The sequence below is a fragment of the Pinus tabuliformis genome, chromosome 4_2, assembly GCF_031772625.1.
Source record: "Pinus tabuliformis cultivar Carrire ecotype Pingquan chromosome 4_2, CPIR1, whole genome shotgun sequence".
Classification (NCBI taxonomy): Eukaryota; Viridiplantae; Streptophyta; class Pinopsida; order Pinales; family Pinaceae; genus Pinus; species Pinus tabuliformis.
The window spans coordinates 419,906,245-419,921,015 of record NC_142304.1 but is presented as its reverse complement, the minus strand read 5'-3'; the positions used below and the strand labels follow the sequence as shown (position 1 = coordinate 419,921,015).

General features: G+C 35.5%; 2 protein-coding genes across 3 annotated transcripts; both read right to left on the bottom strand.

Annotated features, from left to right (window-relative positions):
- Positions 1-4,944: 4,944 nt before the first annotated feature.
- LOC149169731 (uncharacterized) lies at positions 4,945-7,319 on the bottom strand. 2 transcript variants are annotated; one of them, XM_089427156.1, is made up of 4 exons: positions 6,792-7,319; positions 6,383-6,617; positions 5,669-6,238; positions 4,945-4,984 (listed from the first exon to the last, which is right to left on the bottom strand). In XM_089427156.1, the coding sequence occupies exons 1-3, from the start codon at positions 7,041-7,043 to the stop codon at positions 5,700-5,702; spliced, it is 1,026 nt and encodes a 341-aa protein (XP_089283282.1). In that variant the 5' UTR covers positions 7,044-7,319; the 3' UTR covers positions 4,945-4,984; positions 5,669-5,699. The 2 variants fall into 2 exon arrangements, with proteins under 2 accessions (XP_089283282.1, XP_089283281.1); XM_089427155.1 differs by having other exon boundaries at positions 6,383-6,620; positions 6,792-7,318.
- LOC149169730 (double-stranded RNA-binding protein 1-like) lies at positions 7,298-8,197 on the bottom strand. The gene is made up of 3 exons (XM_089425311.1): positions 7,946-8,197; positions 7,537-7,774; positions 7,298-7,392 (listed from the first exon to the last, which is right to left on the bottom strand). The coding sequence occupies exons 1-3, from the start codon at positions 8,195-8,197 to the stop codon at positions 7,298-7,300; spliced, it is 585 nt and encodes a 194-aa protein (XP_089281437.1).
- Positions 8,198-14,771: the final 6,574 nt, after the last annotated feature.

Below are 14,771 nucleotides of genomic sequence, written 5' to 3'. Positions count from 1 at the left end.
TATTGTTGGGAGGGAGCACATAGACAGGATGGGATGTGTAATTTAGGGGGAGGGGGTTATGAAGTGCATGGTTTAGGGGATGTAACGAGGGACCAACAATTCCTAGGAATCATCGGCATAATCTCCTTCCCCTCTCTCACCCCCATCATAATGTTGAGAGGAAAGATGGACATTCCCAACCAAAAAAAGTGTTTGTTGAACAACAATGGGGCCTTACCCAAGTTCAAAACTTTGTTAATGCGCCTAGGGTGCTTGTGGGCAATCCCTCCAACTTGACCACAAACGTCCTCAGTGACATGTAGTAAGTCTACTAATTCTACTAATACAAAATACAACCACCAAAAAGAAAAATTGTTGCAGGTGAGGAGCTATGGGGTGGGTTTACAAAGGAGATGGGGGGTGCAATTTAGAGAATCACCCCACCAACCCCCCATAATAGTGATGCATGTTGGGGGGAACGGGATACTAGGTGGAAGGGGGATTCTAAATTAGTAGTAAGTTATTATAAGAATGCAGCCCCCTCAAAAACCATTGTTCCTATTAGATAACCCCTCATAAGAGGGGGGCATGTTGGGGGTTGGGGTGGGGGCAATTCCATAAGAGCAAGAATTCACCTTAACTTCATATCTTTTTAAATAACAATTTTTTAAAGATCCCTTCAAATATAAAAATTTTCAATATGAGAATAAAACTAGCCATTATCAAAATCAAACTAGCCGTTTCCCGGTCAAATCCAGCTATTGTCATTTTAGTTGTTACCTTGTCTAGAAAATTGGGTCATTGGATATTCTGCCCTATCTATTTAATATGCAAAACCGGATCTATTTATTCAACTTGTCCTAATGATGAACCACACTAGTTGGTTCGGAAGCCGTCGACAAAAGTATCTTTATGTGATTTTCGCCGAAGAACTCTTCAAAATTTTGATATGGATAAAAGAAACCTAAATCAATAAGAGAATAAAACAATAAAAAAAATGCAACTTAATCTTAAATATTTAGATTGAAAATAAAACCACAATTTATTAGTGTCAAAACACTAGCATAGATGTAATACAAATCCAGTTCCATTACCATCATATAGCCCCATAAATTTGATGAAAAACATCATGTCATAACTTTAATGGATATGTGAATATGCAATTGTACCTAATCCAACACAATTTTAATAGAAAAAAATTCTCGATTATAGAAATTCATTTTGAACCTAATACATTGTTTGTATCCATATTTTTAAATGACTAATGCATTGCTTATACCCAAAACTTCAAAAGAAATGAGTTACTTAACTTTAAAAATTATTTGAAAATGAAATTTGAATGCCCACTAATGAATTACTTAACTTTAAAAATTATGTGAATATGAAATTTGAATGCCCGCTGGACTAAAACCAGGTAATCCTATAGATCATCTTAACCTCTTGGAAAAACTTAAGGGTAAAACTCTCTTTAGAAGATCCGGGGTTAAACAAATCTATGCAACTTTTTGTCCATATCCTTCCTTTTTCACATACCATTTCCAAGCATCGTAATGAATGAGTTTGAGCCATTTCCGAGCACTCCCTCTCTTTTAATGAAATTAAGCATCGTGGATTTGCCTTAAAAAATAGAACTTTGGCTGCCTTGATTCACTTGGATAGGAAGATATAAACATCATTTCAAAGAAGTGCGAGATCATGTGTTTTAGGAGGAATAGGGCTGAAAACAGATTTTATCGACTCTAATTCAAGATATAGCTAATAAGGATTGTGTAGTGGTAGATGCGAAAAATAAAGAATGTTGTAATGGTATCCACTACACTAAAAAGGTTGTTTGACATAACTCCTGATCTATATGAATGTGTCTTTTTACAATGTACAAGATTTGAACAAGCTATAACAGAGGCAACACCTAGAATATTCAATACGACTGTCTTTTCACAAAGGTAATGGCAAGGTCCCAGCCGATGCAGGATGTGCGAATCTGATGAAGAAACAAATCTACATATGTTTGTCCAATGCATATCTACACAGCTTATCTGGTATGATTTAGCAAATTATTTTGGTTTTCCACATGTTATCTTTGACTCTATTCATGCAGCTTTTGCCTAGTGGAGCTCCCAACAAAAGCCAATGAGCTTCCTTTTCATCATCATGATATGGTGCGCCTGGATCTGGAGGAACCACAAATCTTCCAGGATTCAAAAGCTCCCTTTTCCAATATTTTCCTCCGCATCATTGCGCTATTTGAATCAATTTCAGCATAGCTATCCAACAGTTATCTGTTTTTTGTATTTTGATAATTCTGATCCAAGATGTGATGCATATATGCTTTACAGTCTTTATTAAATCACAGGTCAATCTGCCTTATGATTTCTTTTTCTGGACTATCTGTTTTCTGATCATTTCTCTTTATCATAGACCAAACCGTAGCTTCAAATGCCACCTTTATGTACATCTCACACAGATATATTATCTTAATATAATCAAATCTTGCTTTTTTTCTCCGAAAAGAAGGCATATTCAATAACATTGAGTAAGACAAAACCATAGGCATCTTATAGAAAGAAACGAACTAAAAAATAGGGGGGAAATCTACTTTGTACATGATTTTAAGCACAACTCACTAAAACTTCTGTAATTTGTACCTGATTTTAAGCACAAATCACTATTAGTGCAAAGACAAGATTCATTAGAATCAGGAAGTGCAAAGACACTATTTTTGCTTTGAAAATGGTCAAAGTAGCATTCCATTTAGGATACATCCTTGAAGAAGTAAACTCCACTTCTAAGGCACTCCATTTAGTATCCATCTTTCCAAATTTGAACTCCGCTTCTAAGCCACTGGTTTAAAATGGTCTGCATTTTCAGATATTAAGACCTAAATTACTATATATCAAAGAATCTCCCCGACATTCATGAATCTAGGCAATTAACAAGAAAAAATGAGCTTTACTTCAGGATACTTGAGATGGATATTGGAAAAAACCATCTTTATAGGAATGAAAGCAATTTCCTAGTAACTACTCTAGTGGTAGCTAGAATGCATGATTTTAAGCACAACTCACTAAAACTTCTGTACTTCGTACATGATTTTAAGCACAAATCACTATTAGTGCAAAGACTAGATTCATTAGAATCATGAAGTGCAAAGACACTATTTTTGCTTTGAAAATGGTCAAAGTAGCATTCCACTTAGGATACATCCTTGAAGAAGTAAACGCTAAACTCCACTTCTAAGGCATTCCATTTAGTATCCATCTTTCCAAATTTGAACTCCATTTTTAAGCCACTGGTTTAAAATGGTAATGCAAGTTCTGCATTTTTAGAGATTGAGACCTAAATCACTATATATCAAAGAATCTTCCCGACATTGATGAATTTAGGCAATTAACAAGAAAAAATGAGATTTAATTCAGAATACTTGGATATTGGAAAGGCATCTTTATAGATTGAAGGGCCATTCATTGTAATCTAGTAGCTAGGATGATAAGGTGCTAGAAGGCAACACCATTTTTAGGGGCTAATATTGGCAGGTAGGCTAATTTTCCATTTTTTTCTTACATCATATTCCAAACTAGTAGCTAGGATGACAAGGTGCTAGAAGGCAACAACATCCTTTAGGGGCTAGGCTAATACCAGCAGGTGGGCTAATTTTCCATTAACCCATAAAATCATTAGAAATACATTTTACGGTTTGCATATTAGAAGCTAGTGTTAGGGGCTAGGCTAATACCAGCAGGTGGGCTAATTTTCCATTAACCCATAAAATCATTAGAAATACATTTTACAGTTTGCATATTAAAAGCTAGTGTAATAATTTTCATATTACATTAACCCATAAAATCATTAGAAATACATTTTACAGTTTGCATATTAGAAGCTAGTTTGAATTTCATACTTAAATTTCCGGTCTAGAGAATATTAAAATGATTCAATATTTCTATCAACTCAGATAAGGTAGTAATTTTCCATGTACATGCAAGTTAAACATTTTCAGCAATAGAGCTAAATTGCTATATCGCCAAGATGGTATCCCAGAAGAGATATTTTCAAGACTCTAGACAATCATTATGTCAAAGAAAGCGAACTATCATTCAACCTCACTGACATTCACGAGTTTATAAAATCTATAAGAAAAAAATGAGCTTTACTTCATAATACTTGAGATCGATATTGGAAAAAACCATCTTTATAGGAATGAAAGGCATTTCCTAGTAACTACTCTAGTGATAGCTAGAATGCTAAAAATCCATATTTGAGAAGCATCTTGTGATAGCTAAAATGACAAAGAAAAAAATGAAGTCCGGCAAAATTATTTCCCAAATGCTAAAAGATGAGAAAAGGGAGCAATGTTTTTTGCTATAGCAGTTTTGACGGATCATAGAAACAAGGACTCTAGAGTATATTAATATGATTCAATATTCAGAGCATAATATGGTACGCAGCATACATATCCTGTATGCTACATGTACGCAACGCCATTCTAGTGGAGAACGGAATGGAAATATGTTATGCAGCAGAGTACTCACCAAATTCAAATTTGGACAAATTCAATACAATTAAAAAAAAGTCCAGTAGAAAATTGGGAAAAAAGCTCAGAATATACCACTTAAAAGCACTATAAATCCTTTAAGTTTCCTTCCAGAATATATGGGCAAAGCAGCAGGCAACAAAACTTTGTAAGTTTCATTCCAGGATGTACGGGCCAAGCAGCAGAATGTACAAGCCAAGTGCAAAGTAATATGTAAACGTCATATTCTTTATACAGTTACACAAAACTGGAGCAACAAACAACATTCTAGGGACAAGCAGCATGTTGGAGAATAGACAAAATTCCAGCTATCAATCACCAATCCTCTCAGATAAGCATAGTCCAGCGTCAGATATGGTATCACAGGGCTCTGCATCAGCTTCTTGTTCTTGAGAATAAGTTGATCTCCATGACACAGGCACTGAGATTATGCATTCTTTACTATTTCGAAAGACTGGATCTTCTTGGAAAATGCTGCACCATGCAACACATGCCAAACGAATTGAATTATAGTGAATTATTCAAAGGCCAAATCAAAATTCCCAAGTTTTGGATCGTTTAGGTCTATTCGGCCGAATTTGTTATGGTACACCCTATTAGATCTAGGACTCTATGCTTCAAGAAGAAAATAAATGAACAGGAACACAATTTCTAATTTGAAATTCAAACGTTGGAATTAAAGAAAACGATACACATATATAAGTCAATATTCTTTATTCATGTTAGCTGATTAACCAAACCTCTAACGGAAAATTCCATAGTTCACAACTATTGAAACAAAGTAATCATAGAACCAAGAAAAAATGTTAATCAATAGCTACTACATCATGGTTACCAAGCCAAATCACATGACAGATTGTTGCAAAATGACCTTGCGATGTTGCATCATCTTATACAGATTTTTCTTGGGTCATTGCAAAACAAGGAAATATATGATATGCACTCGTGATATATTTATTTAGCAAGAGTAACAGCCATAAAGAGTTCATTTTGTTTCAACTTCAAGATGATGAGGTTTCTGAGAAATCTGAGTCCTATAAATATAATAAATCTGACTAAATGTCCTTCTATGCTAAAATCAATAAAACGAAATAGCTCAAGAATTGAGACAAAAATCAATGATTTGGAAATATGAAGAAAGTTTTCACTGTGTTATACCAGAATGAGACAATGCACACTCTAGGCTTTGTCAAGCTGTGCTATCAGTCTCCTTTCTGTTCTTTTTCTTTTTTTGAGAAATTTGTTCAGCGTTCTCAGATTCACTTCTACTCCTCTTGCTGATGGGTTCAGTTAGATCGAGCTCCTGACTGATTTGCTGCATCCCCTTAGATCCATGTACTTTGTCTTGATAGGTATCCCTTGTCTCCTTTTTCAAATGTTCTTGTTGTGCAGACAAAGGATCCTGTTGAATATGATTATGAGGCTGCGGAGCTGACACTGAATGTGCATCATTTATATCTGACATTCCCCTTCCGACTTCATGGGCATCTTTCACCTTTGTCTTTTCTATACCATGTCCAGCTGCACATGCATTCTCCACATCTGTCTTCTCTGAGTCCTTTTCAGGAGCAGGTGCACCGTCGACAATTGACTTTTCTAGACCATTTCCCGCCGATTGAGATTCAGTTCCTTCTAATAGCTGATTATCAGATGCCAAGTTATCCGGTTGTGCAGTTGGCTGTTTGGAATCATTCTTCGCATTAACTTCAACATGCGATAACGAATTACCTAACATGAGATTCCAATGGAACAGTGGCAAGATCAGTAACATATAGCATCGTTGAGAGCAAAAGAAATGTAAGGATATTAGAAGTTACATAAGGATAGCCGAGAAGAATGCAAATAGTTAGTTCTCCATCCACATCAACTCACAATATTGGGGGTCGTTTGCCTGAAGTACTTCAAATGCAGCCTTGGGGTCGATTGCCTGAAGTGCTTCAAGTGCAGCCTTGTTTTGAGCGTCCCTTTGATTGTTTGAAGGACCTCCAGTATAGGAAACCCCATTAACAACCACAGTTGCTGTAAAAATCCCTGTAAAACGATAACTCGGAGGCGGCATATTCTTCCTTGTAACAACTTCCGCAAGGATACCTTTAGGCCGTACTTTCTCCTTTTTGGTTGTCAGCAAATAAATAAAAGGAAGTTTATAACATACTCCACCATATTCAATCAAAATCATTAAATTTGCAAACAAACTCGGAACAGAAAAAGAAATATAAAATAGAAAGCAAAACCAGCATTTGAAAAGATTTTGAGAATTTGAGTAAGAATTGAAACTTACTTTGAACTCAACAATCAACCCTTGCGATTCCAAATCTTCGACAGCTGCCTTAGCTGCAGCATTCTGTGATGCCTTCTTGTTGGTGAAACCAGGAAGGGATTCATACTTTGCCCCATTGATTATTACAGTGCACTTGAATTGCAGAAGATGGTCTTGGCCCTCATTTACAACTTCAAAGAGAGGCAATGGCAAAGAGTTCTTCTGTGCATATTCTTGCAATCTGTTCTTGAACCTCTGCGCAGGATGCACCATTTCTTGTTGTGCAGACAAAGGATCCTGTTGAATATGATTATGAGGCTGTGGGGCTGACACTGAATGTGCATCATTTATATCTGAAATTCCCCTTCCGGCTTCATGGGCATCCTTCACCTTTGTCTTTTCTATACCATGTCCAACTGCACATGCATTCTCCACATCTGTCTTCTCTGAGTCCTTTTCAGTAGCAGGTGCACCGTCGACAATTGACTTTTCTAGACCATTTCCCGCCGATTGAGATTCAGTTCCTTCTAATAGTGATTATCAGATGCCAAGTTATCCGGTTGTGCAGTTGGCTGTTTGGAATCATTCTTCACATTAACTTCAACATGCGATAACGAATTACCTAACATGAGATTCCAATGGAACAGTGGCAAGATCAGTAACATATAGCATCGTTGAGAGCAAAAGAAATGTAAGGATATTAGAAGTTACATAAGGATAGCCGAGAAGAATGCAAATAGTTAGTTCTCCATCCACATCAACTCACAATATTGGGGGTCGTTTGCCTGAAGTACTTCAAATGTAGCCTTGGGGTCGATTGCCTGAAGTGCTTCAAGTGCAGCCTTGTTTTGAGCGTCCCTTTGATTGTTTGAAGGACCTCCAGTATAGGAAACCCCATTAACAACCACAGTTCCTGTAAAAATCCCTGTAAAACGATAACTCGGAGGCGGCATATTCTTCCTTGTAACAACTTCCGCAAGGATACCTTTAGGCCATACTTTCTCCTTTTTGGTTGTCAACAAATAAATAAAAGGAAGTTTATAACATACTCCACCATATTCAATCAAAATCATTAAATTTGCAAACAAACTCACAACAGAAAAAGAAATATAAAATAGAAAGCAAAACCAGCATTTGAAAAGATTTTGAGAATTTGAGTAAGAATTGAAACTTACTTTGAACTCAACAATCAACCCTTGCGATTCCAAATCTTCGACAGCTGCCTTAGCTGCAGCATTCTGTGATGCCTTCTTGTTGGTGAAACCAGGAAGGGATTCATACTTTGCCCCATTGATTATTACAGTGCACTTGAATTGCGGAAGATGGTCTTGGCCCTCATTTACAACTTCATAGAGAGGCAATGGCAAAGAGTTCTCCTGTGCATATTCTTGCAATCTGTTCTTGAACATCTGCGCAGGATGCACCATTTCAAGAACTGAAATGAGACGAGAAACCCAAAAACAAGAGCTCGCCTGAAATACTAAAGGACGGCTGCGTCAGTGGAGGATTGGAAAGCGGAGCTACTGCCGGAAGGCTCCGAGAAACGGGTGGAGGGGCGGTACCTGATAGAAACAGGGTGGGCACCGCAGGCGGCGATTTTGGCACACGAAGTGGCACACGAAGCGACAGGGGCTTTTATTACCCACTGCGGATGGAATTCGGCTATGGAGAGCGTGGTCGCGGGCGTTCCGATGATGGCGTTGCCGCTGTAATCGGACCAACCTGGCAACGCTCTGCTTCTGGCAAGGGAAGCGAAAGTGGCGGTGGAGATGAAGACGAGCAACGGTGTCGCTGAAAAGGAGGTAGAGAGGGTTGTGCGATGAAGTGGAGGGTGAAGGCGTTGAGTGAAGCTGCGGTTGCAGCAGTTTCGAAAGCAGGAGGGGCAGCTTGGCAAAATCTGGATTCTTTTATGTCACGAGTAGAAAAAACTTTTGTTTTTATCGATGGTCTTCCAAGATAACGAAAATTATAAGAAAGTCTTCGTCAGTGGCCCTCCACCAGAAGGAAAGATTTGGAAGCTTAATCGATGGTCCGCCACTAGAAGAAAAGTTTTTATCAACAGGGGGCGGTATTCCAAGGAAGAGAAAAAATTAAAAGTCGCAAATGGTGTTCTTCAATTTAAGAAAATGAATTATTTTATTAATATGTTATTTTAGAATTGGTAGTTATAATTTTACTATGCTTTTCATAATCCTCCATCTAATATGGTTGTTTCCAAATTATATTAAAAATATATATATAGGTTTTACACATGGTAGATAGCATTAACATTGTTAATTTCGTTTATTTAGTTCGCTTGAATTTTTTAATTACTATTAATTGTTTAAAATTTTATTATTAGAAAAATAATAATATTCAACTTTTTATTATAATAATAATAGATAAAAATAATATGATTTTTATTTAAATATTTTATATAAAGCCAAAGTTAAGGGAATATATATTCTAATTTGTGAATATTTCATTTAAATATTTATAAAAAATAGGATAATGAATAAATTTATTAATATTTTTTATAAATAATAAAAGATTAAAATTTTAAAAAGGTGAAATACAAAAGTATTTTTTTAAATAATAAAAAAACACAATTTATTAATTATATTAATTACTTTTCATAAACTAATAATTAAATCAATTTTCCTAACATTATAATTATATTAATATTTTTAGGGATAATTTAATTGACTATTACCATATTATCAAGTAATATGTAAATCACGAAATTAAAAACCCAAATCTTTTATTATAACTTCTTATTTAAAAAAAAACACAATTTATTAATTATATTAATTACTTTTAATAAACTAATAATTAAATCAATTTTCTTAACATTAACATTATAATTATTATGTTAATATTTTTAACTCATTAATATTATTGAATTAATTAATATAAGATATATGAATTAATATATATTATTGAGAATATATTATTAAATTAATATATATTTTTTTCCCTCTTCTTGGAATTTCATGTTTTCATATATTCTTATATGAATACAAAATCATTTAAAAAAAAAAGTCATAACATATATTTTTGAAATAGATAACATTCCCTTGTGGGGATGATGGACTTGAGGAACCTTGGAATTAATGAGGGGATCACCACCTCACCACCTTCCTCTTACATGACAATTTATAGAGGTGACGGGTCACCCTTCATGCATGCATACTAGTGCCGTAATTAAGTTTGTTCATGTTAAGTCAATGTAGTTGGTGGGAGGTAAAATGATATGGTTCTTGGTTTGGATTGCTACTATGTTCAGTGAGTTTCTAGGCTGTATGGGAGTGGATCTTGTAAGGGGAACGTCAACAACTCCTTATTTGTCCATTAGTTTTTCAATAAAGGTGCGGAGAACATCAACAACTCCTATTTGTCCATCAGTCTTTTCAATAAACGTGAATGTTTGTTTTTCCATCAGTTTTTTCAAGTGATTGTATATCTAAAATTAGTTTATTTATCTTAAGACAACATTAAATGTATTTATATGTAATATTATTTAATGTGAATATAGAATATAATTGGCACTATCAAAATTTAAGTTGGTATCAAAGCACTATCCCATAAACTATAGTTAACCTAATTATTTTTTTTTCCTTTTTCTTTCCACTATAAGAATAAAAGTGTTAATTTTATTTTATTGGTGAGGAATCGGTACACTCTACTTGTCATGATGATAAAAATAAAAATAATAATAAAATTACAAATTTTGAGTTAGGAAATGTCCAAATTTAAACAATCATAAAATAACAATAAGAAAATAATTGTGATAAGACAATCATAAAATAACAATAAGAAAATAAATGTGAGAAGACAATCATAAAATAATAAGAAAATAAATGATTAGCTATTAAGGAGTTGTCTTTAGTGCGACTTTTTGGAGTTTCCGGTGCTAGAATCTGGTGGAAAAAAAATGAGGTGAAATCTTGATTTGTGTTATTTAAACTAGTTTTTTTACTGTATATATGAATTCAGCACCTGGGCATTTCTATAGTGCCAGGCTTACCCATCAAGCTTGTGATTTCAATGAATTCCTACGGATTTTAGAGAAATTAGATCGGAAAATCTTCCAAAAAGTCACACTAAAAACAACTCGATTAAGTAAACCTAATAGATCCATCTTTACTCTGGATCTACGCGGAGAGAGATCAAATCCTTTTTCACTCTATGCTAGTTGGCATATCAATATATTTGAAGATCAAATCTTTTTCACTCTATGCTAGTTGGCATATCAAGATATTTGATCCCTCTCGGCCCTTAGTAGATCCAGAGTAAACATGGATCTATACTGCTTAATTCTCCCCTTTAAATAGGCTACATTCCACTTGAATACCATGGGTCAATACCATTGGTTCTCAATACCATAGGTCAATACCATGTGCTATCTTTATTTTTATTAAGTAAACCAAAATAGATCCATCTTTACTCTGGATCTACGCAGAGAGAGATCAAATCTTTTTTCACTCTATGCTAGTTGGCATATCAAGATATTTGAGGATCAAATCTTCTTTTAGTCTATGCTAGTTGGCATATCAAGATATTTGATCCCTCTCGGCCCTTAGTAGATCCAAAGTAAAGATGGATCTATACTGTTTAATTCGCCCCTTTAAATAGGCTACATTCCACTTGAATACCATGGGTCAATACCTTTGGTTCTCAATACCATAGGTCAATACCATGTGCTATCTTTATTTTTATTAATATTAATATTAGGGTTAATATTTTTTTTGCATGATATTAATAATAATTTGGCCCATAGGTTTCACCTAAATAAAACCTCTTTTTTGAGTGTTTAAATATAAAGTGAAAAAATGGAATAAATATAAAAAATGTTTTATTTATTTACCATACCTCTCGTTTATTTATATTTTTATTAATTTACCATACACCTCTTATAAATATGGTATTTGGCCCATAAGCTTCACCTAAGTAAAATTCTTTGAACTAGCACTATGTTGTTGAAAAAAAAAATGGAGGCGCGACGAGGATTTAGGGTTTCTGTGGAAAAGCTCTGCGCCGTCGAGGTCCTAAATGGCCTGATCCGTCTTGGATCGGCTAGATGCATGGTCGCTGGAGATCTAGCGATCGATGCCTCACACGGTTTCTGGTCTGGATCGGCGGATGGGAAGGTCTCTTTCGAAACAAATCTCATCAAACGGCGTCTGGGGCGATCCTACACATTTTTGCAGATGGTTAACCTCACGGCGGCAACGAAAACCCTCTGTCTGGAGTTTATTATTCCAAATCAAACAGTGCTTATCCTATTCTGGTTTGATACGGCCGTATTCAAGAACACACTGCATAGATATGGAAACTCTATTTTGGAATACGAAGAAAAGAGGAGCATGCCAGCTCTCAAGGCTCGTTTTGGTTCGCCGGGGCTTCTTTTTGCAGATCTAGGGCGGTCTCGTCAAAGCCATAAAACAAGTATGGGGTGGAGTAGGGATTCAGGTTCGCGGGGGAGTTGGGATATGGGCTATGAGGTCCCTATACCTTCGGCAGTGCAACAAATATTAATAAGGAACCAGAACAAGGCAGACATAGCAGATCTGAAACAAATCTTTGTTAGATCAACAGACGGAAGGCACTTTTGTGTGCAGATCTGTGCATGGATGACAGTATTGGATTTAAAAAAAGAGATACAGGTCAGACTGGGCATTCCAGCTGCATCACAAAACCTATTATTTTCTGGGTTATGCATGCAGGATCAACACACCCTCCAGCATTACAGGGTTGCAAAAGATTCAACTGTTATTCTCAATCTCCGGCTGCGAGGTGGATCAAAGGGATCTACATCAAAACCTACAGGATCCTACAGAGATGCAGCAAAGGGGACAGGAACTCAAAAGGGGAAAGAACATGCAAATGTAAATACCCCCCCAGGGCAGTATATCGTAGATGAAGCACCAGTGAGCCCCTCCATTCTGCTGGATATCCCAGAGGTAAAGGGCATTTTCACAGATCTACAAAAAAATGCAATTATTTGTAGATTTAACGGCTTCTGGCCTAGATCGGATGCATTGTACCAATGGATACACATGACATGGACAAAAAACTGCCGGATTCAGCTATGCTCGAAAGGATTCTTCATAGTAGTCTTTCGAGTCGAAGAAGAGAGGGATAAAGTCCTCACCGAAGGACCATGGTTCTGGGGCAGTGCGGGATTATTTGTTACCCCCTGGTTCCCGGAGTTTGATCCAAACTCCATGGTGGTATAAAAAATGCCGGTATGGGTAAGGCTACATAATCTTCCGATGCATTTTTGGCACTTTTCTTCCCTAGCGGTCATAGGAACTGCTCTCGGAAGAATGTTAAAGATAGACACAGAGAGACATCTAAAAGGGATCTTTACATTTGCTAGAATTTGCGTCGAGGTAGATCTCAGCCAGGGATTACCAGAAAGCATCATCCTGAACTTCAACAATACTCAATGGAAACAATCTTTGGACTATGAGAACACAGCATTCAGATGCAGGGGATGTCAACAAACAGGTCATTTGTTCAATGCATGCAAAAGCCAAAACAAGAACAAGCCACAACAAAGGAAGCATAAAGGATGGCAGAACATAGACAACGTCATAAAGAAGAAAACCGAGGAAAAGAAAGTACCCACAGTATCAGAAGATGCAGAAACAGAAGAAGAGGAGGACGATACAATCATAGAGGAGGTTGATCTAGAGACTCAAAAGGAAACTACAGTCGTCAACAAGGAGCAACAGCCACATTCTTTCCAGACAAAGACCCAGCATCAGATGACAAGCGTGGATCAAAGCACGGGAGGCATCAAACGGCAGCATCATTCAGATACATCAGATTCAGATAAAGAAACTGGACAACAAAATGAAACAACCCAGTTAGTCATTGTCTCGACCGAGCCCACGGTGGGAGAATGGCGCAAGGTCGAAAATAAAAAGGGGCGAAAAACCTGAGCCGGAAGCCAGGTTTTTCCCCTTTTTTCGTTTCTTTTTCTCTTCTCCTTCATATTCTTTGTGCACGTTAGTTCACTAATGATGCGAGCCCATGTGGCAACATATCTGTCTCAGGCAGTGTTTCTATCTGCTGGATGTTAACTCATCTATTTGTAGCTCTTTTATTTTTATAATAGAAAAGCTTGGTTTTTTTCCTTGGAAAAAAAAAGTAAAATTCTTTTTTTGAGTATTCATAAATAATTAGAGGTTTATGGAGTAAATATAAAAAGAGGTTTTATTTATTACCATACGTCTAGTTTATGTATATTTTTATTTATTTACTATACCTTTGGAGTAAGTATAAAACGAGGTTTTATTTACCATACCATAGCTCCAATTTATTTATATTTTTATTTATTTACCATACCTATTTTTTAAGTGTTCATAAACCTATTTATATTTTAAATTTATATTGTGTTTATAGATCATAATAATTAGATTGATTTCTAAATAGGGCCGGCATTAGATTAAGAATGTTAAATATTAAACATTACATGTTAAATGTTTACGTTTAGTTTACATTTAGAGTTACGTTTACGTTTACATGTTTACGTGAGATCTAACTAATGTTAACTGTTAAACATTACATGTTCTTACCTAATGTTAAATGTTTACGTTTACATTTACATTTATATTCAATGTTTACGTGAGATCTACCCCCATACTGGGTTGTAGAGTGCCTCTGGCGCAATAAAAGAATTGAACCCAAATATAAAATAATAGTAATAAACTTTTGGAAAAGGGAAAAAGTGGGAGCATTTTTCTTTTCCTTTTTTTAATAGTGAAAAGGGGAATAATGAATAATAATAATTATTATTTAAAGAACAAAGCATTAAATTCATAGAGATACAAAAGAGGACAACATTTTTATTGAGTGAGACAATGAATTATAGGTTTTAAGATTGGTTAAGTGATTTGTAAAGATATTTTATTAGATAGTTCATCATAATAAATTTGATAAAATTATACATAAAATCCAAAATCTATCTTATGAGGTTTTATTTCTCCTTATCTTTTTGGATTTGTAAATTAT

Bases quoted from the DNA above. Each gene is read 5' to 3' on its own strand.
- LOC149169730 (XM_089425311.1), bottom strand. From the start codon at position 8,197: ATGGTGCATCCTGCGCAGATGTTCAAGAACAGATTGCAAGAATATGCA. The intron at 7,775-7,945 runs GTAAGTTTCAAT...ACAACCAAAAAG, and splicing joins GGTTGATTGTTGAGTTCAAA to GAGAAAGTATGGCCTAAAGG. The intron at 7,393-7,536 runs GTGAGTTGATGT...ATCTCATGTTAG, and splicing joins GGCAAACGACCCCCAATATT to GTAATTCGTTATCGCATGTT.
- LOC149169731 (XM_089427155.1), bottom strand. From the start codon at position 7,043: ATGGTGCATCCTGCGCAGAGGTTCAAGAACAGATTGCAAGAATATGCA. The intron at 6,621-6,791 runs GTAAGTTTCAAT...ACAACCAAAAAG, and splicing joins GGTTGATTGTTGAGTTCAAA to GAGAAAGTACGGCCTAAAGG. The intron at 6,239-6,382 runs GTGAGTTGATGT...ATCTCATGTTAG, and splicing joins GGCAAACGACCCCCAATATT to GTAATTCGTTATCGCATGTT.